The sequence below is a fragment of the Lasioglossum baleicum genome, chromosome 7, assembly GCF_051020765.1.
Source record: "Lasioglossum baleicum chromosome 7, iyLasBale1, whole genome shotgun sequence".
Lineage (NCBI taxonomy): Eukaryota > Metazoa > Arthropoda > Insecta > Hymenoptera > Halictidae > Lasioglossum > Lasioglossum baleicum.
In genome coordinates, this window is record NC_134935.1 from 18622790 (window position 1) to 18648285 (window position 25496).

Below are 25496 nucleotides of genomic sequence, written 5' to 3' on the forward strand. Positions count from 1 at the left end.
TGCTTGCGAGTTAGCAGGCTCGTCATCGGCTCGTAGAAAGCCAACCGAAAGGCTTACTCGTGATGCTTTGATCTTTGCTCACATTAGAAGAATATTGCTCGTCGCGTTATAGAGAGGCCGGGATTAATTATCACCGGCTGACTCGGCCCGACTGGTCCGGCTCCTCACGGTTATTAGCGCGATTTTTATTGCACCGTTATTACCATTCGGAAATGTTAAGTCGCGTTGCAAAACGGCTCGTCGTAAACCGGGATTAATACAGTTCGAGGGACAACGAAAACGCAAGGGTGAACTTTTCCCGAGGAAGTCGATGATAAATATTATCCGCGAAGTCCAGTCGATTTCTCGGCGTTAGAATGTCGAAGTTAACCGATCGAACGTTTCCTGGACGCACGTGCGGAATTATGTAATCGATGAAATTATGTAAACCGCGGGTCGGCTCGATGTTGATCTTCCTGATTTTCCTTGATTCGAATCCGAAGACTTTCACGGGACCCCTAGACGTCTTCCTAATGTCACCTGTCGACAAAGGCTTCACGGAGTTATTCACGGAACGCCGTGCCCTATTATTAGTCCATATTCGGCTTCAATCGACCTGCGCTCTCTTCAGAATCTACCCTCGTCAAACGCTCCCACCGATGAATCGCGACTCGCCACCCTCAATGCCCGCATTCAACCATTCCAGTCGCGCGGCCTCTTGTTCCGCGTGGCCTTGAACTCGACCACTGCCCTGCAACCCTTTCAAGTGTCGGCAAAAAATTTCGGTGGAGGCACCGCCTCGCCGATGGAAAATTTCGAAAATTCTAGCTGAACGAAATATGTATAGGTACCCATTCTCGAAAAATTGTCCATGTTTGGCTAGGACACGGTCAACTTGTTGCTTTTTTCAGATAAGCTCTAGTTGTAGGTGTAGGGAGTAGTTCACGATTCTATTTTTTTTCGAAGAGATTTCAGTTCTTCCCTTTAGATTCGAGTTATCGAGGTTCGACTGTAATTGCGGAACCGTGTATAATAAATGGCAGCAGATCTTTTTTGAACAAATGCGGAGAAGTGGTACACGCGAGTCGTCCATTTGCTTTTTGGTTCCAGTAAGTCAGTTTCGCGTTCGTTGATTTTATCTCGTGTCAAAATGAAAAGAAGATCTATCTCGCGTCGATAGATTTGTAAGGAACACTTTCACAGTCAGCGGCGGAACATTTCAGCCGATCGATGTCTCATTTGTATAGGCAGACCCGCGAACCGATTAGAGTGTCTCCGTTGCGTTGGCTCGAAACACCTTTCCTCGCGTCATCAAACGGTAAAAGGTACACAAGAAACGGATGGCTGTCGCCCGACAAAAACTGAACGCCGTAATTGGATCATGTCAATAGTTTCTTTGAATATTCTTTCATGATACCTAGTTATGGACGCTTGAGTGACTCAAATCACGCACGCGAGCGGTTCGCGAGCGAACTACAACAAAAACCGGCGCGGCGCGGTTAGAGCTCGGCGTGCTTGTAACTTTGAGCAGCTTTCAGCCTATATTAATTTCGCTTTTTCCGATTTTTTCAGTTTTTTATATTGCAGCGTTTTTCCAACGAGGCTTTCACCCTCTTACGAAATATAATATTTATTACCGGACTCTTAAAAAGTAGGCAGTTTATCCCAAGTTTCTCGAGCGCGATATCTTGCGACGGAATATTTATTTATTCCTGCACTGTAGACCTTTACGTATCATTATTGAGAATCGAACCTAATAAGCAGGATGTTAATGCGACATGTTGCTCGTCGACGATCGTAAATGTCCAGTGAAATATTAAGTACTTTCATTGATAGGACTTCTTATAATAGCAATTTTTCTAAATACGAGAGAGGTAGATGTTTCATGACGCTTTCAATTTCATTCTTTCTGTCATGAAGATTTTTCTTATAACTCCTAAATACTTACAAAATCAATGAGAAGGATTCGTGAGCAATGTTGCATTTATATAAACATTCTTGTTCAACAATGTTTAACAATTCCACAGGAACATCTTCCTATTATCATGAATTTTAAATTGGAAGATTAGACTCGAGTAGGTTTAGTTCATTTTAAGCTTCTTTTTCCTGTGAAATTAGAATGAAATCAGAACGACCTAAACATTTCTTTCGACCTAGATGGTTCGATGATTCGACCTATGTATAGATTCGACCTTGGTTCCCCTAAAAACCAAGCTGTCGCTAAGGTGTTATGTGAAAATAGATGAATGATCGAGTCGATGCTCGTGTGTCCCCAGGTGCAGGAGGGCCCAGTGTCTCCAGCGTCCTCCTCCCTGAGCAACCAGAATCAAAACGAGAGCGAGCAACAGGTGTTGCTAGCGACGATGCAGCCGGTGAACGTGCTGGACCTGCACGAGCCGGCGTCGGTGCACTCTCTCCATCCAAAGTATCATCATCATCACCGTCACCACCACCATCACCACCATCATCACCACCAGCAGCACATTCAGGGTGACCCGGACGACCAGCGTCAGGGCGACGACACCGACGGCAGAGTAACGCCGGTGACCGAGGCGTCGGCAGGCAACCCGACGCTGGGCGTCGGCGAGCACAAGATGATCGATCTCATCTACAACGACGGCCAGAAGACCGTCATGTACACGCACGACAAAGAGATCATCTACGAGAACGAGGCGGACAGGGTTCAGGTGGTGGAATATCCTCCGCCGCCACCCTCCCCGCCATCGCCGTCACCACCGTCGGCTATCACCAGAACGGGACTCCTGCCTCCCAGCTGCGTCACACCTAGATCAGCCTCTGCATCAGCCGCGTTGCACTTGCACCACTACCCTCAGCTGCAACTGCAACACGAGGACGACCTTCCGCCGAGCGTGCGCCACGCGGTGAACGCCACTGTGCCGAATTGTGGGGCTGCAACCACCACCACGACTGTCCTCGTCTTCTCGGAGCTGGTCGCCGCTGATCCTGCCGCGGGCGCCGCCGCTGCTCAACAACTCACCCTCACTGCTGCCTCGCTGCGAGCTGGGTAAGTTTCGTTTACGAGCTTCATTCATATTCGCTGGAGAATCGTCTTCCGTTTCTCTTGTCTCAACCAGGATATGTAAACTATTGTAAATTCTAATATCATTTTCCTCTTTTCCTCTTTTCCTCTTCGAAACATGCATAAACGTGCTGGCAACTACTCTGATTTCGATATCATAGCAATCGTGTCAAACTGCTTAAAAATGCTTTGGAAATTATAATAAATCGTGTTGTAATTAAGATTACAGGGAACCCGATAAAAATTATCGATAAATTCTCGGTGAATGTACATGCATGAAAAATATAAATTTTTTTGTCCCCTCTGTGAGATTTTTGGCGACGAAGACGTATGTAGCCGTAAAAAAATTGGTGTCTACGGAAAGGGGTCAAATAAATTCTTTAACATATCGGTATTTTTCGTTGTCGGGTCGTAAAGAAATGTTTTATCACGCTTTGTATCGGGATCAAAAGAGGCGAATATTTCAAACGTATGAAAGCATGACATATGATGTGTATGGTGTAATAACTGTACAGACATGTCAGGGAATTTTCTGTTCTCGCCGAGTATCTTTTGAAGCGACGCGACGCGTTTCAGGAATATATTTACGGTGCTCCGCAGTTGATAAGGGACACCCCTGTGCATTCAATGACACTCTCTACTCTCTACGCGTCGCCGCTTCTCAAGGCGCACCGTGGATATTCACGATTTTACGAGCATCGGGAGATATATGCTCAATACACGGCGAGTCCGTCAACACGGCCTCGCATGATGCACGACATAAACGAAAAGCGGTACGCGAAATTCCTGCGTACAAGGGAACCTGTTCGAGCCCGAGCCCCGAAGTGTTTTCACGAGCTGTTTAACGATAAAAGTGACGATAACTTGTAATTTTTCATGGATCGGACGACAGCTTTAAAATGAAAATCGTGTACGAGTTAATAGCCGGAGAAATGGAACGTTAAACTCGAAATCCGCTGACCATACATCTCCGCGAATGCGAAGTGAGTTGTCAAATCAAGCCTATTCGATTCGAAGATAAAAATTTCTGAACCTATTACGGACATATTCGAGTAGGAAATGAGCGGGAAAAATTCGCAGAAATCTTTCGAGTAAAAAAATCGAAATCTAGTTATGCAACGGTACCTAGTAGCGACAGAAATAAGTATTATAGAAAAGTTGCCTAATTGGATTAGGAATGGTTCACACCCTGTATCTCGGTCCCGCGCAGCATATGATTCACAGTGGAGGGGGTAGGTAGGTAAACTGACTTAAGATCGTGCAGCTCCGTTCGGCTTGCGATCAACACTCGTATTTCGTTTCCTTCTCCAAATCGTGCGACAAGCACGTTCCCGGAATTTCTCTAAATTATGGCAGTTTGTACCGTCAAGACACTCCGCTCGATTTGCCGATACCATTAAGCCATCCGCGTAATTCACAGTTGACAAGACAATTCCCATCGGAGAACCGTGGACACAGTTTTTACTGAACCGCGAACAGTCGTCGTAATAAGAATCGCAATTTGTCGCGATAAATATCGACGTTTCGATGTCCATGTTTGGACGAGTCCGCTCCGGTTCTGCGGTAATTTTTCCGGTTGGCAATTTACGAGATGCACGGACAGTTTCGCCGATTTGTTCTCGAGTTTATCGGCACAGTCAGCGCGTAGGCATTTCCTGCCGAAAATTTCACCGGTGCGGTGGACAAAGCGGTACGGCGAACAATCGTTCCGTTCGGGACGGAAAAATGAAATTCCACGGGACAACGAACCATGGCGGGCAGCGCCGGCAATTACCGATTCGCATTAAAGCCGCCGCGATCGGTCTCGGGCTCGGCGCGGAACTAGCTAGGTGTAGTACTTCGGCCACGGATAGTTTCTCGCGCCTTAATAAGCCGTAAAGTATCGCGAAAAGTGTCTCCGGACTCGGACAGTAGCTCGCCGTGCTCGCTCGCACGGAAAAACTCGAGTCGCCCTCCGCAGTGTGTGCAGTGCACGTTGAAACGCGCGCGGTGCGCTATCGGGCTCGTGTATCAGCGCCGACAATTAACAATTATTGCGCGCACACCTTCCCAACAGCTGAACGTTGGATAAGTCACGTTGCTGCGTAGAATTTATTATGTATTACGACGCCGTGTACAGCGCCGCCCAGCCGAGGTGTCCTGGCAGGTCCACGTACAAAAAAACTATAAACGTCGTAATGTGTCCGTCCCTCTTGATACCATTCAACCCTACGCGAATCATTTTCCGCTACGAATATAGTAATGATCGTGTCAATCGAAGTGGTGTAATACATATACATATATTCGAGATCCACCATTTTTAAACAGTGCTGTATACTGTATATGTACTAAGAGCGACCTGAATACAATAAACGTCGGTCGAGTGTCTCTCGCTCCACGCATTATGTCTGCAGGCGCGCGCGTAATATTTGCAAAGCACAGTTCGAAAATCGGAACGCAATCAAGATCACGATCTACTAATTTGTAACATTTCCATATCGCGCTTGTATCTTTCATATATCTTCGCAGGTCCGCGCGGAACATCGGTAAACACGGGAACAACGCTTTTACCCGGCACACGTATCTATAGAAATGACGTTCTTTTCAAATGTTGCGCGCTGAACTATGCGCACGCGTCCAACCGTAACACAATGAATAATCGACATCTGACCAGCGCAAAAAAAGGATTAGAATAACGTCACGCAAGAATGGCGCGGATCGACGCTCGAACTATAAAACAACCGTGAAAAATTCAACCAGCTCTCAACTGGCAAAACTGAACTCTATTTTTCACTCTTGTTTAATTCGATTTACAATTTACTCAACTTTACAATCCACTTTTATCCTCTTTCTTTCGCAATCTCGTTCTCTCCATCAACACAGCGGATCTTTATGCAAAATAAACGTCTTCTTTATACATATGTGTATATCAAACTCTCACGCATACATACATTTTTGTTCTCGGAAATTTTCCCTTGCGTGTCATTTTCACATTGAATTCTGTATATTCGTGACATAAACGAATCGAATCTTTCACAAGTATGTAGTACCTACTCGAATCTTGGAAATCAGAACTGCATAGTAGGTTTTAAGCAGTTTCCTTCGTTAAATTCGTAACTATTTAAGAATAATACGTTTCCGATAGATTATGAAATTATAGTTATACATGTTGAATTTAATTATCCATTAGAGGACAACATAATTGATTTTAAAGGTAAAAAACAGTACGATATTCATAAAAGTTTCGAATTAAATATACAAAAACAAATAAAATTTACTTGTCCTAAAAGTGAAGAACAGTTTCGTTCGATCGAATGGGAAGCTGTTCGTTTAATCTCTGCGTTCAGATATTCTCTGTACTTACCTCTGACACTCTGAAATAATAAAATTCGCAAGGTGATCGTTGAACCTTGAGGCAGTCAACGAGTCAAAGCTGACACTCGGAATTGTCTTAGGTGCCATTCTTTAGAATCGACCTGTACACACACCGATGCAAACTATTGAAATGCTGTCGCAGTTAGCGTCGCACGCCTTGCTCTTTTGCAATAAATAAAAATCAGCTGCAATTAATCGGCCGTAAGATATGCTCGCGGAGACCTTGGGGGCCTCGAAAACAACCGTGCCTCTTTCTCTCCCACCAGATCGCTGTATTTTTCGCTCCCGCTCGATTGTTATTGTTATTGCAAATCGGATGCTTGCGATCCACGCAGCCACGCAGGATCTCGACTCCTCGTTCAGCCTGATCGTCTTTTTTCTCACCGATCCTTTCCCCCAGATCTTCTCAAAATAGTTGGGACTTTCGGATGACGACGCGACGCGACGCGACGAAGTCTCGTCTTTGAAAATTCGAGCTTCCTTTCACCTCGGTCGTTCCCTGTCGTTTTACGAACGCGAAGATAAGGAGGTGTCCGCTCGCAGAAAATCGAGTGCCATTTATTGCTGTCGCGCCGTGACGTGCGATATTCTTCGATATACGACCGCCGTGCTAAATATTTGCTGCGATCACCGCACCGTTCTCCCGATACATACACTGTTCGGCAAAAGCACGCGCTTGTGATTAATCGTTGCTCTATGACCCTATCGTAAAACCTGAGGAGTCGGGTAGATACGCGAATTATATGTTCGGGTTGCGTTCAATAAATTCGAAAACAGCGACGACGTTTCCAGAGCCCGCCGTGAAAACAAGTAATCTCCGGCGAGTAAAATGCGGTTGATCAGATTAAAATCGGCTAAAGGTTCGATCAGCTCGGCGCGGCGTCTCCGTCGCCGCTGAACCTGTCACGGAACAAGATTCGTCTTCGCAACCCCCTGTAAGCGCCTTATTCCAGGGCTTAAGCACACGCGTCAAGGAAATCCGAAGCGGATTTTCGATTCGTGGCGGTTCAATCCCGCCAGGTAAGCTGCTATTCGCGCCCGAGGAAAGAAGTCGGCGAGAACAGAAAGAGATTGTGTTAATTCGTTTGTCGGCCTTGAGCCCCCAGCCCCGCTCCGCCCCGCCCCGCTCCGCCACGGCCCGTCCGAGAAAATTCGAGATACATACAACGAAGTGCCTGAACTGAAACTATTGCATTCGATCCTAGATCGAAATAATCTTAACTCGTACAAAGTAAGCTTGTGCTTGAATGCATACAAGGATTACGATATTTTTGGAGGTATAAAATATTTAACTTGAATTTCCAAAGTACTCTTCACATTTAGCGTGAAGTTGTTTCAATTTAAATACTTGGCATTCGATGTGTCGCATCTTCCCGACGCGACGTCCGATCGATCTAAAGAACAATAAGATCCCTCGTGCTTTCACAACTGCCGCACAAGTGTCCGGTACTGGCAGAGAGGGTAACTTATTTCCCCTGAATTCGTGCTGCCTCCCCTCATCTGGCGACACTGGCACCAGTGCAAAATGAAGACTTGTCTCGCTCGTAAAATCGCTCTCTGAAAACCACGACGGAAATGTCACCGAACCTTCAATTAGCTCAAATTTTATTCGACAGTGCAAGTACCGGCGCATTCCAGCGATTTATGCCGCAGTTAAATAATCGCGTGGCGACTTTATGTAAAACTCGATACATTAATAAGTTCGCTAAATTTTAACGAAGTTTTCCATACGTTCACACTTTGATAGCGCTGCTAATAGGCTGCAACCGAGTATCCGTTCGTTTCACCTAATTGATCCATGAAAATCCGCATTTACATAAACATCTGTGGCCGACAGATAACAGAGACGTTTTCGCCGAAAAATAAGCGAGTCGGGCGACGTGATACCGATTTTTATCGAGCTTCCGTGTTCCGGGTTCGATTCGATTTTGCAACGCGAATCGGCTCACCTGGCAGCGGGTGTCCGGCAGGTTTCTCAGGTGCCCGGTTGTCATTATTACTTCCTCCGTGTTTCGCGCTAACGGCAGCGAACGGCCAGTTACGAAATGGGGGTCTGCAGTTAGCATTCGCACGCTGAATTTCCGATTTTCGTGAAACTCTGGATGACAAACACCGTTCAGTAGTGACAGAAGTTAGCACAACTTACCGCAATAGAGAAAATTCGAAATAATGAAGAGTGGGGGCTACTCTGAAAATCGAGTTTCCCTACTTCTGATCGCATTTTGTAGTCGACTAAAAACTAATTACTTTTGTTCCAAACATCTTTTTATCTGGCCACCAGAAGTGCCCGAAAAGTCGTGGCGACAGTTACGTTGAACACCCTTGTACATATTTGCTTTGAAGTAACTCGGTAAATTTTTACCGAATTTCAGTCTCGGTGGAAACGGTATATACCATTCGAGGGTTAAGATTTGAATTTTCCTGCGATCCCACGACGCGACACGTCACTCACTCGGAAATGTAAAAGTTCTAGGGTTAAATATCGTGGATTCGAAAATTGGAAATTCGGTGCGGCAATGGTTTCCGGAGCCACTGGAGCTTGCGCTGTGCTCGGCATAAAATTAAAATACAGGAGGAAGAATAACGTGGCCCGTCGGGTTCTGGACCGGGCCTGCGATCAAATTTGCATATATTTCGCGCAATTCCTGACCGCGAGCCAGCCGGTTGCCCTCGAAGAGAGTCGAAATTACCGGGCTCGGTGAACGTCCTCGGTCGGCTGTTTCTCACGCACGAAAAACATTTTCGCAGAAAGCATTTCGCGATTGGTGCGTGCAAGCCTGACCGACGCGACGCGACGACGCCGGTGGCATTGCGACCGCGCCGCATCGCATCGCGTCGTGCCATGCCGTGCCGTTTTGTCGCAATCTATTCATCGCGCGAAAACATTTCGCCAGATCTCGTTACGATAAGCTTCCCCCTTTTAGTATGCCAAATTACAGGCGAACCGAGCCTGTAATTAAATTAATGCGAAAGCTAGTGGCCGACGTGATCGAGAGTGACCCTCCCCGCTCGAAATTTGTTAATGAGATTATTCGGTGAATCGATGTATGCCGAAGCAAACGGGTTTAATGAGTTCATCGCTGGGGATGTCTACGATGATCGACACGGAATCTTTAGTGTTATAGTTGATATTCAAATATTCCCATTCCTATCCATTCCATTATCCGATCAACTTCATCTTTTGCAGGAATTATTTTCTTACCCAATGGCACAATTTTAAGGGCGGAGGGGGGAGTCACCAGGTACAGCTAAGGTGGCCAAGCACCCTAATGTGGCACATCTTCCCGACGTCCGATTGATCTAAAACTTTGGATACCTATATAAATTTTTCATGAAGTGGAACAATATTGGGGGTGGGGGGGGGGGGCGGGGTGCGTGCCCAAAATTTCAGACATCGCTCAGGACTGGGCACGATAAATCCGGTAAGATGGAATCGCGATCAGCCAAAGAAAAGCCGGATCGCGCTGCGCTGCGGGGGCCTCGCGCTCGTAATCTATGCTAATGCGTCGGAGGTGGGTGAACGCGCTCGCTGCCTATAATAATAGTGTTTTCGAGGATGTGACGTCACGCGGGAACAATACACTCGCGAACGGACACAGCCGCCGCGCCGCGCCGAGCAGCTTGCATACGGTTTCGGTCGATTATTTATTTGACAGACCTCCCCGCGGGCCGTGTCTGCGTTTACGGCCGGCTCTCCGCAACGCTTCGTCCCGGGATTTGCAACGGGCAACAAGTTTTTGCGTTGTTAAAGCGGACACGCTGATGCTGCGTTATGCAACACGGTGCGCGTCGATTGTCTTCTCCTTTTTTCGGAGGGGGCTTTTTAAGACGATGTTTGTTCTTTCGGGATTTCGAGGCTGACGCTCGTTGAAATTTATCGTCGGTCCGCGCTCGTTATTTCCCTTTAATTTCATGCTTTGATACATTGCGAAAAAATGTTCACGTTCTCGCCGGATATTTTCGCCGGGACGATGCTCGACGTACAACGGAGAGCCGAACCGAACCGATCAAACGATTTTGTCGAAATATCGGCGAGAATCAGTCTTTTGCCTATTTCACGTATATTTATACAGTCAAAGTTGTTAATAGACAGCAGGTGTTTATGCAAAATAAACATTTTATTCCTGCATTGTAGAGAACTGGAGTGAAATAGAAATTGATTTTCTTCCAAAATATGTTATAATATAACAGTAACATCTTCAATTCTTCTAATGGTTTTATTATTTTAAAATGTTCAGTGTCATAAATTTTATAACAATCGTTTTCAAGAAAATCAATAGAGTCATCGGTAACTACCATGGCAGTGATAAAATACCTATGTATGTATTCTGTACACACACAATTTCATATCTATAATCCCTCGATTAACGTTCACTCTGCGTACATGATACTCCAATGTTAACCATATACATATGCTTGTAGGGTAAGATCAGAGATAATCGAAGAACGATCCAATTGCTGACGCTCGCGTTGCTTGTATGTATCATTTGGGGGAAAGGATGTTGAAAAAACGTGGTAAAATATGTAGAGGTCGCGAGGCGGAAGCGCGAGAATATAGTAAACGAGTGGTCGTAAATAGCGGGGCGCGGATGAACGGTAATTGCACCGGTGGGTCCGTGGGTCTCGCCCCCTCGCGAGTTTTCGGATTACCGAGGGCCGCGTTTTCGTATGCGCGCCAAATTGCCGTAATGACGGCGCGGCCCGATAAAAAGATCTGCGGTTCGCAGAAAGCAGAAAGCAGAATGCGATAGAAGAGAAGGGAAGAGAAGAGAAGAGATGAGAAGGGAAGGGAAGGGAAAAGAAGAGAGGAGACGAGGAGAGGCCCAGGGTCTCTCCTCCTGTGTCGTCGCCGCGCCGCGCCGCGGCCCGCTTCTTGCCCGGCCCGGAGGTGCCTTTGATCCGTCGCGTTTTCAGCCGCGGAATACATATATGTGCGGTTCTCGAGTTTTTGCGGCTTCTGGGGACGCGAGACTCGAACGGGGAACAATGTAAAGAAGAAATTATTATGTCGTACTGGTACATCGATCGATAAAAATCGTCCCGGAGCGGAGGCCAGGGGACCACGGCCGAGCTCGTTTCAACCGCGCAAAACGAGCGACTCGACGCAACTCACGGGAAACTCGATCCAAAAATAACGAGAGCTTCCCCTCGATCTCTCCGTTCGGGGTTAAACGATCTCTCCTTCGTTTCGGTAATTTCTACCCCACCTTCTTGATCTCTTCGTAGGTCGTTCAGAAAAATTTTCGGACTGCTCGCAGAAAACTTCCGTTGTGTTTACATTCTGTGGCTGTTGTATTTTATCTTTTACAAATCAGGTGTTCTGGAATAAATAAGCATCGTGTATTCTCCAGATTTCAGTGAAAATGGTTTTATAACTGTGATTTAAAATGCAACCTGAAAAGGGACATGTTCGGCATTGCATTTTGCTAATTTTCAATTTGATTAATTGATCCATCGATGATTAACCCTTCTGCGGGTTCTAGGCCTATGCCGGAGTCATTTCTGGACCACAGTAATATTTCACTAATACAGTTTCATGCCGCCTTTCATCGCATTTCGAATGTAGCGGCAAACTATGAAGTGGTCGGCCGAGAAGCGATACAATACTTGAGCGATATCTTCCGTTGCAAAAGGATAGATCATGACAGTACCCTCTCGTTCTGACACGGATAGCAATTTCCTTATTTCGCAATGAAAACCGTCGTCTTGCACTCCGGAACGAAAAGATAAAAAGAAGACTGTGAAATTAATGTAATTTCTGTTTATTAAACATTAGAAATTCAATTTTTTATGCACATATTTTTAGTGTGTCAAAAGTCTGTTCGCATCCGTAACAAAAGAAAAGATGAAAAAATAATAGAATGAAATCTTCGAATTTGTCGGACGTTTTTACTGGTTTGCATCAGGACTACTCATTTTCGTTGTAAATGCATCCAATTCGCGATAGAAACAGGTCCGAAACGGACTACTTCGATCCGCGACGAGCAAAGGAAACTTCAGCGTGGTTCCCCGAGGAAAAAGTCAATCCGCCGACTTTTTCCTGAATCGCGGCGGCTTATTAGGTTCGCCGGTGCGTGACGGTATTATATCTCGGTATATCGGCCCCACAACGGCTCTAAAATTAGAAACGGCGACGAGAGATTTCCCAATATCCTAACGCGGCGTCGTGTCATTTTTTCACCGCGACTAACCGATTTTTCTGTAAGCTTTTTCTTCCCGACCCTTTCTTCGCGCGGGCCACTCTCCCGCCTGCCATAAAACGGCGCGGCGCGCTCGCGTACCGCCGCGCGCCGCACCGCGCCGTCCCACAGTATCCTAATCACTCGCCAATGGAAACGGGCTGACGTAAAGACAAATTCTGTTCGCGCCGGTGAGTGATTACGATACCGCGAGATAGCGGCCGCGTGTGCCGACCGTGTCGACATATTTCCTCGCCGCGCTCTATGCCAATAAGATACCCCGGCCCCTTGCGATATACATTATACATAGTTCGCGAATTTTTTCACGGACGTTTCCCGTATCTAGACCGCGGCCGGATTTGCGCGTCGACGAGCGCCATGAATTCGGCGAACGTTCTCGCAATTTTGGACAGGTATCCCTGGCATTCGAACGATAGAAACTCTATTCTGCACCGTGCAGATCGCATCGATATATTGCTGCCCGGATCACTCGCTCGAGCGAGCAGTTTATATCAACTTCGAGTCGGTGCGATGGTTTAACCCCTTGCCGTATCATTTTATTTACAGTTACACCGATTAAAAACCTTCTTTATCCCGAAAAATGTCGTAGAAGGGAAAAGAAAATTTATATTTTTTGTATCGCTACATTTATTGTAATCCTTAACCCTTTGCACTCGGAGCTATTTTAACTCGAAAATGAAACATTTCTTCCGACCTGGAATATAATTCCATTAGATTAGATACCAATCGTGTAAACAATATTGTGAATAATGGTACAGCAGCTTTTAGCGATGACTCTGAGTCGTCGTTAGAATGTTAACGGTTAAATATTAATTACAAACGAACAGTGGCGTGCTACCCTATGGGCAATTTGGGCAAATGCCCGGGGCCCCGAACACAAACCAAGATCCAAGATCCAAATTCTACGTTTATCGTTTGTCTAAAAAAAAAAATAGAAAAATAAAAAACCTGCATGACGAGTTCGACACGACACCATACAGCAAGCACGATACATTTTCGCCGTGCAATTTCTTTATTCTTGTTGCCATCGTGCAGTTGGTTTAGGTATGTGTTATTATATGTATGTAGTATATCGGCACGACACGTTGTACACTGGTGTCTTTTGGGTAGAGCGGTGCAACAGCATTGTAAAGTTGCGTTATACAGTTTCCACGGTGTGATGCAGTTTGCAGCTGGGTACGTTACGAATGGAGCAGCGCGAACTTTGTGGACGCATTATGCAAATACGCAACGTAAATACATGATGTGCATGAATTATGAGTTCGCATTATACGTCCGGTGAAATGTATTATCCTGTTGAAAACTCGCGTGGATGCGGTGTGCAAATTTAGTGGAAAAATGTTGCGCATGCTCACGGCACAGACGGCTACATTGTTTAGTTGATGTATAATAATATGCAGTTGTTCTAAATAGATACTGCATATCCAGTTTATTATTATGCTGTTACACTATGTAGCTCTGGCGTACTGCGCGATTGTTCTATGCAGTTCTGTGCATTACAATGGATATGCACTGAACACATGTATAACATTATGCAATTGCATGACACAGCAGCAATCAAATTTATTTGTACAACTCCAGACCTCTGTACTACTTCGGGATGCATTTGCATCATCCAAGTACATACTAGAGATCGATTTAACGATACGATTATCGATAAGATATCGACAAACTACATTTATCGATATATACAATTGTTAAATATCTCTATTTTGTTTAGAATTATATCGGGCAAGCTTCTCGTTCACGAAACTGCTCTTTTCAGTTCTCATTTGTTCAATTCTCATAAACATGACTAGCGTCGGTGTTTCTCTCGGTACCATTAGTATCCTATCCTTTAATCCATCATGACGACAACACTTATTGCTACGCAGAAATTAAATCAGATATATAATTCCCGAAAATATATCCTATGAACGAATATTTTCAAAAACAGGGAAGATATTGTCAGATCGCGTGAACTGCAATTAGTAACAATAATAACAAATACAAATGTTTACAGCCGAAAATGTACTAAATCTTATTCTAAAATTTATTACTTAACATAATTTTTGTTATCGATATTTTATCGATATATCGATAAATGTTTTGTTGGTAAACAAAATTATCGATAACATATATCGATAATCGATTCGCTCATCACTCGTGAATACTGCATCTATGAAACACATTACACTCATTGTCAGTTGTACATATTATGCAGTTGTTGTAAAATCGTGTTGTAGAACCACCGTACTTCGCAATGCGTGTGCATCATCCAAATGCATGCTGCATCTACGAAACACCATATCGTCATCACGATACAGTTACCGTATGCGGTTGTACAATGCATTGGTTAAAAACTTTTTTTATGATTCACAATCAGTTACGTTGCGCAGTTGTACGATGCATTGATTAACTACACTGTCATTACGCAGTTGCATTATGCAGTTGTAAAATTGTGTCATGGAACGTCCGTACTTCTTGCAGTTCCACTGTACAGTGTCTAAATACACTTTCATTACCCAGTACATTATGCGGTTGTTATACAGCAGTCCGCTGCGGTCTCGTAGTTGGCGATGCACCAGCGCAGCGCGGCGGCACCGGTCGATTCGCACGACGCGACGCGACGAAGCCATTGAAGCGATCCCCATCGCGAAGTGGCACTACGAAACAGTTGGTATAGAATTCTGATATCGCGAGGCAGCATCCTGCGGCCAGGCCACACTATGCAATTATATGTATTATGCAGTTGCCTCAGCTAGACTCGGCGTGGTGCACATAGTGGATACGTATACGCAGTGTCGTACTATGGCGATCGAAGTATGTGGTCTCTCCATAGGCACGTATTATGCAGTGGTCAGCGGTGCAGCAGCAGCAGCAGCAGCAGCAGTAGCCCTCTGTACCCTAACTGGCCTCCCCGAGCCCCGCGCGTAATTTCCCAAACGATTTTAATTGTACTTGAAATGGATGCACGTACCAGTCCCGCGGCCAAAGAACTCCAATTAGTCGGTCGCGGTGGTGTCCTTATGCTGCTGCGGTGCCCCGGTAAAAACTAATGCCGAAATAAGGGAAGAGAAAGAAGTCGGGTGGTGGTTTCGCCGATGCGTGCGTGCGTGCGTGCGTGCGTGAGTGCGTGCACGCCACGCGCGCAAGAAAATCTCACCGATACATACCGCGCCGCGCCGCGCCGAGTCGAGCCGGGCCGAGATCACATACCTAAACGTATTACTCATACCGTGGTGTCCAGGCATCTTCTCGAACAACTCCCGAGACTCCCGATCGGTACATCGGTGAAACCCCGCCGGCTGCATTACGATGCGCTTTTTTTGCCGGTACTTAGCCTCGCGTCGCATCGCGTCGCGTCGAACGATGAAAATTTTCGTGGATTTCTTCGTTTCTTTTGCCGATGATCCCGCGGCAGATTAGATCAACGAACCACAACCAGACGTCCTTCCTACTCACCGTCCACCGAGCGGTACCCACGTTTTCCTGGTATTGTGCATGGTAATGGCCACAGCGGATACGCCCGCGCCCCCGCGATTCTTCGTTTTTCGTGAAAATCCAACGACACCGTGTTGCCAACCGACCACCAGCCCGAGCATAATTCGTCGGCCGATGGATCGGCGTAGGTGAGAAACTAAGCCACATTGTAAGACGATACCGGACCAGTAAGTGTGTGGGTACTCCTCCGTTTCTGCCGCGAGCGATGGCTTTAACCCTCTTGTTCGCAACCGAGAAATTTCACGCTGTTCCATCACCGGTCACCATACCCTCGCCGGTCACCATTATTTAGCCCTGATTTGTTTCTCGCGTCAGTTTCACATATTTGTCGCATAAAGGATAATGTTACTTCGCGAAACCTTGTCTGTTTTGGGTTTTTTAACCATCGTGATGCGAAGATTTTAAACGAAGTCTAACCAAGATGCATGTTACGCCTTTCGTTTTAAATGAAATAAAATATGAGTCTGACTCGATATTATAGTGCACGGGGTTAGCACAATGGTGAAACGCGCGACAAAAAAAATGTCACATTTCTTCCAAAAGGACCTTGGTGTGTCAATCTGACACACACAATTATTATCCAATTTCTTTCAAGTCCTTTGATGACCAGTTCATTGTTTTATTATCCATTCATTGTACAATCCCTGCAGAATGCAACTAGACAAGGGCCTAAGATTCTCGGGTAACAGTTATAATAGTAGACGTAATGAAAAAGGTTTGAGAGTTCCTGGGAAAAAATGCCGAAAAATTGGTGAAGAATAGGCATTGAAAACCAGAATACCCCTTAATTTCCGAAGATAAAAGTTTCCGTAACGAAGGGGGAGGACGGGGGGGTCGTGCGCGAACGAAGGAACGAGAGCGACGAACACGAACACAGGAAGAGGGAAAAGGATGAGGAGGAGGAGGAGGACGAGGACGAGGGCAAGATGGCCGCCGGGGTCCAATCCTGTACGCCTGTACGGGGAAAAGCGTCGGACCTCCGCGTTGTCCGTCTCTCCTTTTAATTCCCACCGGTGTGTCCTTCGTTTCTGTGCCCCCTCGCCCCCCCCCCGCCCCCCCCGCTCCCCCGCCCCCGTTCGCGTGTTCGGTCTCTCGTCCTCTTTTCGAAACCTTCGTCGCTGCCGTGTGTCCCGTGGTCATGGCGAGGGCACATGTTCGGTCCACCGCGTCCACAGTGCTCTCAAATCAAGATTTAGCAGTTCAGAATCAGTACATACGTGTTGCGTTGTTATTTGATCTAGTTATTTTCGTCATCAATGCGGCAAGTGCACAATACAATAACGAATAATGAACACATTGATAAGTGTTATTCACGAGCAACAAATAAATCAGTTTATTCGTTATTCCGAATAACATTTGCCCAACACACTGTTGTGGACCAGTGTGGTTCCCTCGTTGATCCTTTCCGCATAAAACTCTTCCCCCTTTTGGCGGTCGATCGCCATCATGTCACGTGACGCGGTGTTTTATGCGTCCGACTACCCAGAAAACCGGCGCAAAATCAACGATCTGTACGTTTATCGAATTACGATGCTCGTATACCAGCATCTCTGATCCACGAACGATTTCTTCCTTTGTCTCCCTTGCGTTCGCGCGTCTTTCTCTACATTGTGCCCCGATATGTATGTCGCACCGCGTCTTCAGACCCGATGCGATGGAAAAGACTGACCGCGACATATACCGATCGGAATGATCGAAAAAGATCGATTACCAAGGAGACACCGGGGACTGAACCCAGACCCGGTTTACAACGAATTCTATGTATACCCGTCTCCGAGCCTTGCCGATCGTTACTAATACATATTTCTCTTTGCCGAGTACATATTCGCAGAACTGGAATTCGCTGTTTCGAGCAGGTCGGACTTTGGAGCAAATTCGATTTTCGATTTTCGACTTTCACCATTTTCTGTTTCGAGGGTTGATAAATAAATGCCGTCCTGTAAAAAATATTTTCGAGGATACTGAACAATGGTTTTTTTTGCGATAGTACAATAGAATCTTCAAGCTTCAAGACGAGTCCAAGTTTATTGCCACACAATTGTTTTTTATGAAATGACGGCTGGTTAAATATCATCAACAGACTGCGGATCTTTATGCAAATTGAAATTTTTCTACCTGAATTGCCAACAAGCTGGGTTGAAATAAATCTATATTTTCTTGTTGAATATGTTTAATAGGTTGAAAATAATAATGTAGTAATATATCTACATTCTTCAAATTTCTTCAAATTTTTATCATGAATGCATAAAATCCAAAGTCTCTAGAGAATCAGAAATTTTATGCTGAAACACGTGTGCTTTTTGGATCCACAGCACATACAGTTAAGTTTTCATTATTTTCAGTACAGTTTTTTCAGGAACACGTCTACCGTGTAAAAAAAAGGTGGGTGTGGACTGTGCTTCAAAGATCACCGTCGGATACAATTCAAAGTTCCGTTTCAACGTCGAAACTTCGCTTGGTACATATAGCGCACGTCCGCCAGTTCGCCGCGGGAAATTATGTGGGTCCCGATAGCGGGCTCTTAACGAGACTCTCATTATCGGGAGTACACTTTTGTCCCGCGTTCATGCGCTCGGCTTTATGTTCCGCGGCAATCGATGGTCTTGCGCGAGCGCTTGCCCTCGAGGAGCGATTAATTCGCGTGATTATAATAATTCCAAGTGTTCCTCGATAGACAGTCCAAGTACTTTTCGTATGGCGGGCCGTCGAATAGTATGGTGAACGCACACACACGAGGCTGTACGCGTATAATCTTATTACCTATAAGAAATATTGCGAGTACAGATAAACGAGCCGTTCAATACAAAAGCGGTATAAGAGTTGAGAAAGATGGCTACCGGACAAACTGTAATTCCTCGGACAGAGAACTTCCAACAGAAACAAATGTCTATGTGGCTACTGGAGACAATTTTTATTTTCAAATCTACACTCTACTTTTAACCTACTAAAAGTATTAGGACGGGAAATCTATTTTTATGTGTACCTTTCCGTTCCCGTAATCGGTGCAGACAATTTTCTATTTTCCATAAATATCCACAATGTACTTGTAAATCAACAAAAACCAAGAATCAACGAGGTAAATTGACTTGCACCTCTTATCGCACTGACCGGCTTACATATCACGAGTGGATTGCGGATTTCTAAATGGAAATGTCTTGCATCATCGGCAATAAACGGGAGTCGCATAAAACTGTGTTTCTCCTCTTAATGGTTTTAATCAATTGAAAATAAAGTAACAGTATTTCTGGATTTTTCAGACGTTTGTATCGTGTTTTACCGAGAACCAGTTTATTTTCGTCGCAAGTGCATAAAATCCGCAGTCTAATTATAAGTACGTAAACACAGTATGGCTTTGTTCATTATGTACATATAGTGTGACGTTCGCAGACTCGATGTAACAATCTGCACGATTGATCGTGCACCGCAGAATATTCGCTTGTGATGCAACTTCGGAGGTTTAATCGAGTTAGTGGACCCGCCGCGCCGCGCCGCGGCAATTGTACAATATATGTATTACGTATTTGTGGAACAGTTATAAAATTGCGGTTCCGTTGCGTAATTGTATTGTTTACAATGTGTGTTTATTGAACAGTGTGCGCGCTCGGATCTGTGGGCTGCGGTATGCACTTGCATTATGCAATTACTTTATCCTTTTATATCATGCACTATATAATTTATGATGCGTTGCGTTATACACTTTCACTATGTACAAGCGTTATGCGTCCGCGCCGTACGGTTGCATTATGCGCGAGTACATCTTTGTGAAGCACTGTGCACTTGAATAACATACATAGCTACGATATGCATTTATGGCTCTTTTATGTAACGAATTTCGGTTGTAAATTTCTTATACGCGGTGCCGTGTTCGCGTGCGGTTTTATTCAGTTCCATTTTATCGATACAGTTTTGCACGGGCCGCTGTACTTCATTCTCCACACCTAGACGTGTTTTAATTTATCGAGCATCATAGATTCGTACACTGAACACAACCGCTAGCCAGCAACGAGTCCTTGTACTTGCAGGCGTGATACCACGGCCGCACAGTACGGTAAACCGATGAATTTTCTGTCAAAATCAAAGAACTGTCTATAGAAACGAAATAGAGGGCTGATTCTCTTTTTTAATTAACCGTATGCACTCGGTTGTCCCGTCTGAGACACCGCTAAAAATTGCTGTACCATTATTCAAAATATTGTTCATATGATATTATTAAATATATTGGTATCTACTCAATGACTAAACATTTAGGTATTGTATGAGCTATTATACCAATTTTACATCCATAAATCTAAATCCACTATCCACAAACTACTTATATCTGCGTTCCATTTAAAAAAGGCTAAAAAGTAGAAAATAAAAAAATCTTTTTAAAAACCACGCTTAGTAGTGTCCATGCACCAATTTAGCTACAATGTTCACCATGGCGATTGAATTTCTTCGCGGTATCGCACGAAATCAGGATCGCGAAGTGCACGTAGTCCGACGCACCCGCGCCGCACCGGGTCGCGAACCAGCATCACGCTCGCGTACACCTGTAATACACACCGTGAAGCGGAAAATAATTGTATATCGGTACGCACTTCGAGTAGGTACGCGATCGGACGATTATACATACTCACACCACGAGAGCCCGGGGGATTACAATGTTGCACTGTACGCTCGTTGCACGCATCGCGGTAAGCTTCCACCATATAAGCGTGTTCCACTCTCGCGGTACGTACTCGAAGATGAACAGGACGCAACCGCATTATGAACTGGCATTACGTACTCGTGCGGTTCGTTTCCAGCGGGTTGCAAGCGGGTTCCAGCGGCGCGCAGTTGCACAATGCGCTCCAGCTGCGCAACCGCCTCTCGGACGAAGCCGTATCGAAAATTGCACTGTTAACTTTCATTATCGCCAGCAATAAGTTTCCATTAGAACGGTTGGTTCCTCGACGCCTTCCATTTCGTTCACGGTCCACGCAACCGCAATTTCCGATCGCGGGCCCCACCATGGGGGCCGATGGGCCTGCCATGGGGCTCCCATGGAGGACGTCCCCACTCCGCCATGCGGACACACTTCTGTCGGCCGATCGAGCGAGACCGAGCGGACAGACAGCACCGGTGTTTAGACTATTCCGGTAATAAGCGAGTGCGCGACGATCATTACCGCTCCGTCTAGGAGCCGAGCCACGAGGCATGCTCGGTAATGCTAGATCCGCGAAAAACACCATAATCACGAGCCTCGTTTAGACGGGCACCGCGAATTCGTACGATTCCGTGTAACCGAGCTCCCCCCCCCCGCTCCTCCTCCTCTTTCGAGATCGATCGATCGTCAAGATTTTCACGAGATCGACGACGCCCCTGGGCGCGGCGCGGCGTAACAAGCGCGACGTCTAATCAATTATTATTTCTCGCGCTTTATGGAAAACTCGCGATTATCGGCTGATTTTACTCCCAGCGATACCTTTTGTTTGCTAACCGTCACTCCGCTCAGCCGCACAATGGGTATTAATGATAGGAGTGATGCCATGTTTGTTTACGTTCGAATCGAGCCAGACAATGGAGGAGAGGAGAGTACGGAAGATGTACAGGCTGTTCCAATTCGTAAAGTTTATTTAGGAAGATCTGGTTGGAGTGGATATTTCAGGAATTAACCCTCGAGGGTTTTTACTTACTTACAAAATTCTGTATGCGTATAAATTTTCTCACGTCTGATACCTATATACAGAATTTAAGACTATACTTTCGAAATGGTCGAAAGAACTTGATATTTGCATCGCAATTAGCGAAGGTTAGTGTATAGACATTTCTTGGATCATCAGAAACATCAATTTAAACTGGGATAAACTCGTCGATGTGCGCCTCCTCTCCGATTTCAATAACCTTGAAATACGTTGTAAAGGTCACTATTCCGAACAGCATTTCCCTTTAAAGTTTTTAGCGGAAATTCAACTGAATACTATTGTATAATGTTTTGAAGGATTCTTGTATACAGTGAAAATAATTAAAGAATTTGAAATTACTGTTATATTATCGTTGACTTATTAAAACGATCAAGAAAGGAAGTAAGTGTCTATGAAGCTTCTGTATCTCGCAAATAATCTCGACAATTTCCATTTTGCATAAAACACCGCGGTCTAGTTATTATATTACTGAGCATTTGTGGCAATGACGACGTTAAGAAACAGAAGTTTATCGATCGAAAGATTAACCGATGAAAAATGAAAGCTTCGTCATCAAACTAAAAATCGCGTGGAACTTTAGAAAGCGTGCGCACCTATTACAGACGCATAAAGTCCGCAGTTCCGTGATTAAAATTTGAAATGAGTTTATCAGAGTAAACTATTAAAGATAAAGTAGAAATAACGAGTCCGGTAGCGACAGGAACAGCGAGGTGGGTGGTTAAACGTAACTAGAAATGATTTGATGCGACGTATTCCGCGATAGACGCGAACAATTTGCAATTTATAGTTCCTTTGGATATTAGAGAGGCTGGTAAAAATTTCTGTTTAAGATACAGTTGAATATAAATGACGGATTAGCTCGCGGTTCTGCGAGCGAAGAGGTAAAAAGGATCTCGGGACATGCTGGCAGTTTGACGCAGCTTTTCCAGTGCTTTCTAAAAGAGCGAACACCTGCCGCTTTAATAGACCGTCGCGTGTACACGTCCAGCGTATACCAGAAGTAGCATAAAGTAGATATCTACACAGGACCTGGAAGATATCGGAATTTCAGCAATAAAATCAAACATCGTCGAGGCGCGGCGTCGAACAAGAAATTACCGCTTCGTTGCCGGGCCGTCTGTCGGTAGCGGAAAAATCACCGAGCGATCATAGCAATCGGACGCGGGACTCGTTATCGCGATTCGTGACAGCCGGGGACACGTTCTCGTTCGACCGACGCCGGTAATAACCGGTCGCGTCCTCCGAGCTGAGCCCCGATCTGCCCACATTGGAAACAATCGCTGTTTCGCGAACCTCGACTCTCGGAACGTCAACCTCTCTCGAACAAATTCGCCCTCCCAAAATGAACATTCTATCGGAAAAACAATTTTTCAAACGATGCCACAACAACAGCTTATTAACCATTTTTTGTGTTTTTACCCCAAAGGGGGGTAGTGTGGGACTCAGGGGACACAAGTGTTCGGTGTCCTCAGTACCTACTAAAAAACCGCACGTCTAGGACTCTGAGAGCCCTTCTCTCTCTCTCTCTCTCTCTCTCTCTCTGGCGCTCTCGAAGATACATAGTACGTAACAGCTTACTAACCCTACGAATGACTGAGCCATGAACCGACAAATTTCGAAATTTTTTCAGGCTCTACAATTTCTTCCTGGATCCTGGAACTTTCTCTTTGAGGTTCTACAATTTTTTCGCGTGCTTTTTTCGCAATCTTTTTATAGGTCCACAATTTTTGTGTATTGAGTAAAACGATCTTCTGGTCTGCAATTTTTTACATCCTGTGCAAGCACCACAATGTCTTTATATAAGGCCCACCATTTTTATCTTGATCCCTGAAACTTTTGTTGGATCTCCCATTTGTTTTCGCAGTCCACAGACTGAGGTGGTTATTTGGTAGAGCGATCCTAATGCTGGTCCGACGAAGATTTATCTATCCATGAGATCAAGCCGCGTTTCTTGTCCACGAAAACCCCTGGAAACGTTCCGGCTACGCCCCTCCGTCGGACACGCGTAATAACACCCTTTAAACGCAAGCGTTCGCTAGAAATAATGCTCTGCGACCGCGAGAGGAACGCGCGCGACAGAGATACGCTCGCTTCATGGCTAGACCATAAGTGATTTCACGGCGGGGAAAGGAAACACAGGCAGGAATTAAAGGGTCGAACGGATGAAGGTCCTGGTACACGTTACAATTATTAGAACGACTGCCGGACGATTGGATCGTTCCCTCGATTTTTCCGACTTCGTCCGGCCGATTCGACGCATATCGTAATAAGGGGATAGTTCCTCGGTGCTTTTTGCGACTATTTCTGACACTGAGAACCAGGCTGTCGAGTTATGCAATTCTATATGTATGTATCATGGAAATTGAACGGATTTCATTGGACGGTGATTGGGAATGGGCAACGCTTCGTTCAGTTAATCATTGTTGTTGTTGTTCGTAGCAGCGATTGGAAAAGATTTGGAGTTTTGCCTTTCGAAGAAACCGCGGCAACAAGATTTCTGCTAACACTTAATTATTAATAAATAGGAATTACAATGAAATATATTTTTCCAGTATTTAGGTTGAATTAAGTGGCGAATACAGCCTCGGGTTCTCAGAAAATTTCATGGTGGACGCGAAAGAAGGCGATCGAACGAGATCGGGGGGTGGGGGTGGGGATGATTTAAGCCCCTTAAGTGGCTCGTGCGTAAATCACGCGGCCCATTTCGCCGTTCGCCGATTTATCGAGCGCGCATAACGCGATAATCAATTCAAATTGTTGCATCGTCGGCGTTGCCGATCCTCGCCGTAACATGCTGCAGTGGGGCAGGCTAGCATGCAGGCAGGCAGGCAGGCAGACGGTACTCTTCTCCAGTCAACTGAGCAAAAATTGGACGGAGACGAACCTGGGAAGAGTGTCCGGGGCCGGTCATCCTAATCCTTTCAGGCGATTTAATCGTTTCAACGTGTCCGTACCGTTAGACCGGTTAAGTGGACTTCGGCCGCGCGAATCCATCAGCGTGCGTAAATTTTCCATTGACGATCGTTATTTATGAACATCCCGTACAACGGCCAATAAAACAATCTGCCGGACTTCAGGGATAAGTCGACTTGACTTGACTTTTTTGCGTTTGTACAGCAAGCCGCGCCGCGCCGCGCCGGTGTCACGGCTAAGTAGACCGGTACTACGCGTCCGCTTAATCGCGCGACGATTCCGATTAGATTTCGCGTGTCTGCCGGTCGAGGACCGTTACTCCGCGGCGACATTCCACCCGTATCGTGAGTTTCCCTCATTACCGGATCATTTGCTTGCTAATAGAATTTAAATAGAATTTAAAGAAATTGTCTATCCGAGGCGCGATCGACGCCGTGCAACGCGGACAAGCGCGTCACTAAGTACGATGATCTCGGTGATTTGAACGCGTGGCCGCCGCGCCGCGCTGCGCGCCGGTGTCATCACCGATGTCTCTCGTCCGCTTCCTCGGCTTGACTCGCATCGCATGCGACAGGATTTTTATCCTGTAATGATTTAATATTATTGTACGCAAAACGACGGGACAGTCCGCGCAACGAGGTTCACTTAAAATTTCGTAGAAATGCGATGGAGGAAATCGCGCGGGTATCGCAAGATGAGCAATTAATGTAGACGAATTTCTGGAGGAATGGATTGGCGAATCACGAACTCCAGTCGCTTTCGAGATAATCCAAGCCTCATTTATAGCTGGCGTTTTTACAAGCGGCTGGAAAATCCAAGCTTTATTTATACCTCGCGTTTTTGCCAGCACAGCAGCGGCTG

General features: G+C 45.6%; 1 protein-coding gene across 3 annotated transcripts in view; it reads left to right on the forward strand.

The window, feature by feature from the left end:
• Grh (grainy head) overlaps positions 1-25496 on the forward strand; it is a 250160-nt gene that overhangs the window by 87530 nt on the left and 137134 nt on the right. For all 3 annotated transcript variants that reach the window (XM_076428395.1, XM_076428396.1, XM_076428394.1), the window contains exon 3: positions 2256-3004. In XM_076428395.1, the coding sequence (XP_076284510.1) occupies positions 2343-3004 (662 nt within the window). In that variant the 5' untranslated portion in view covers positions 2256-2342. The remainder of the gene's footprint in view (positions 1-2255; positions 3005-25496) is intronic.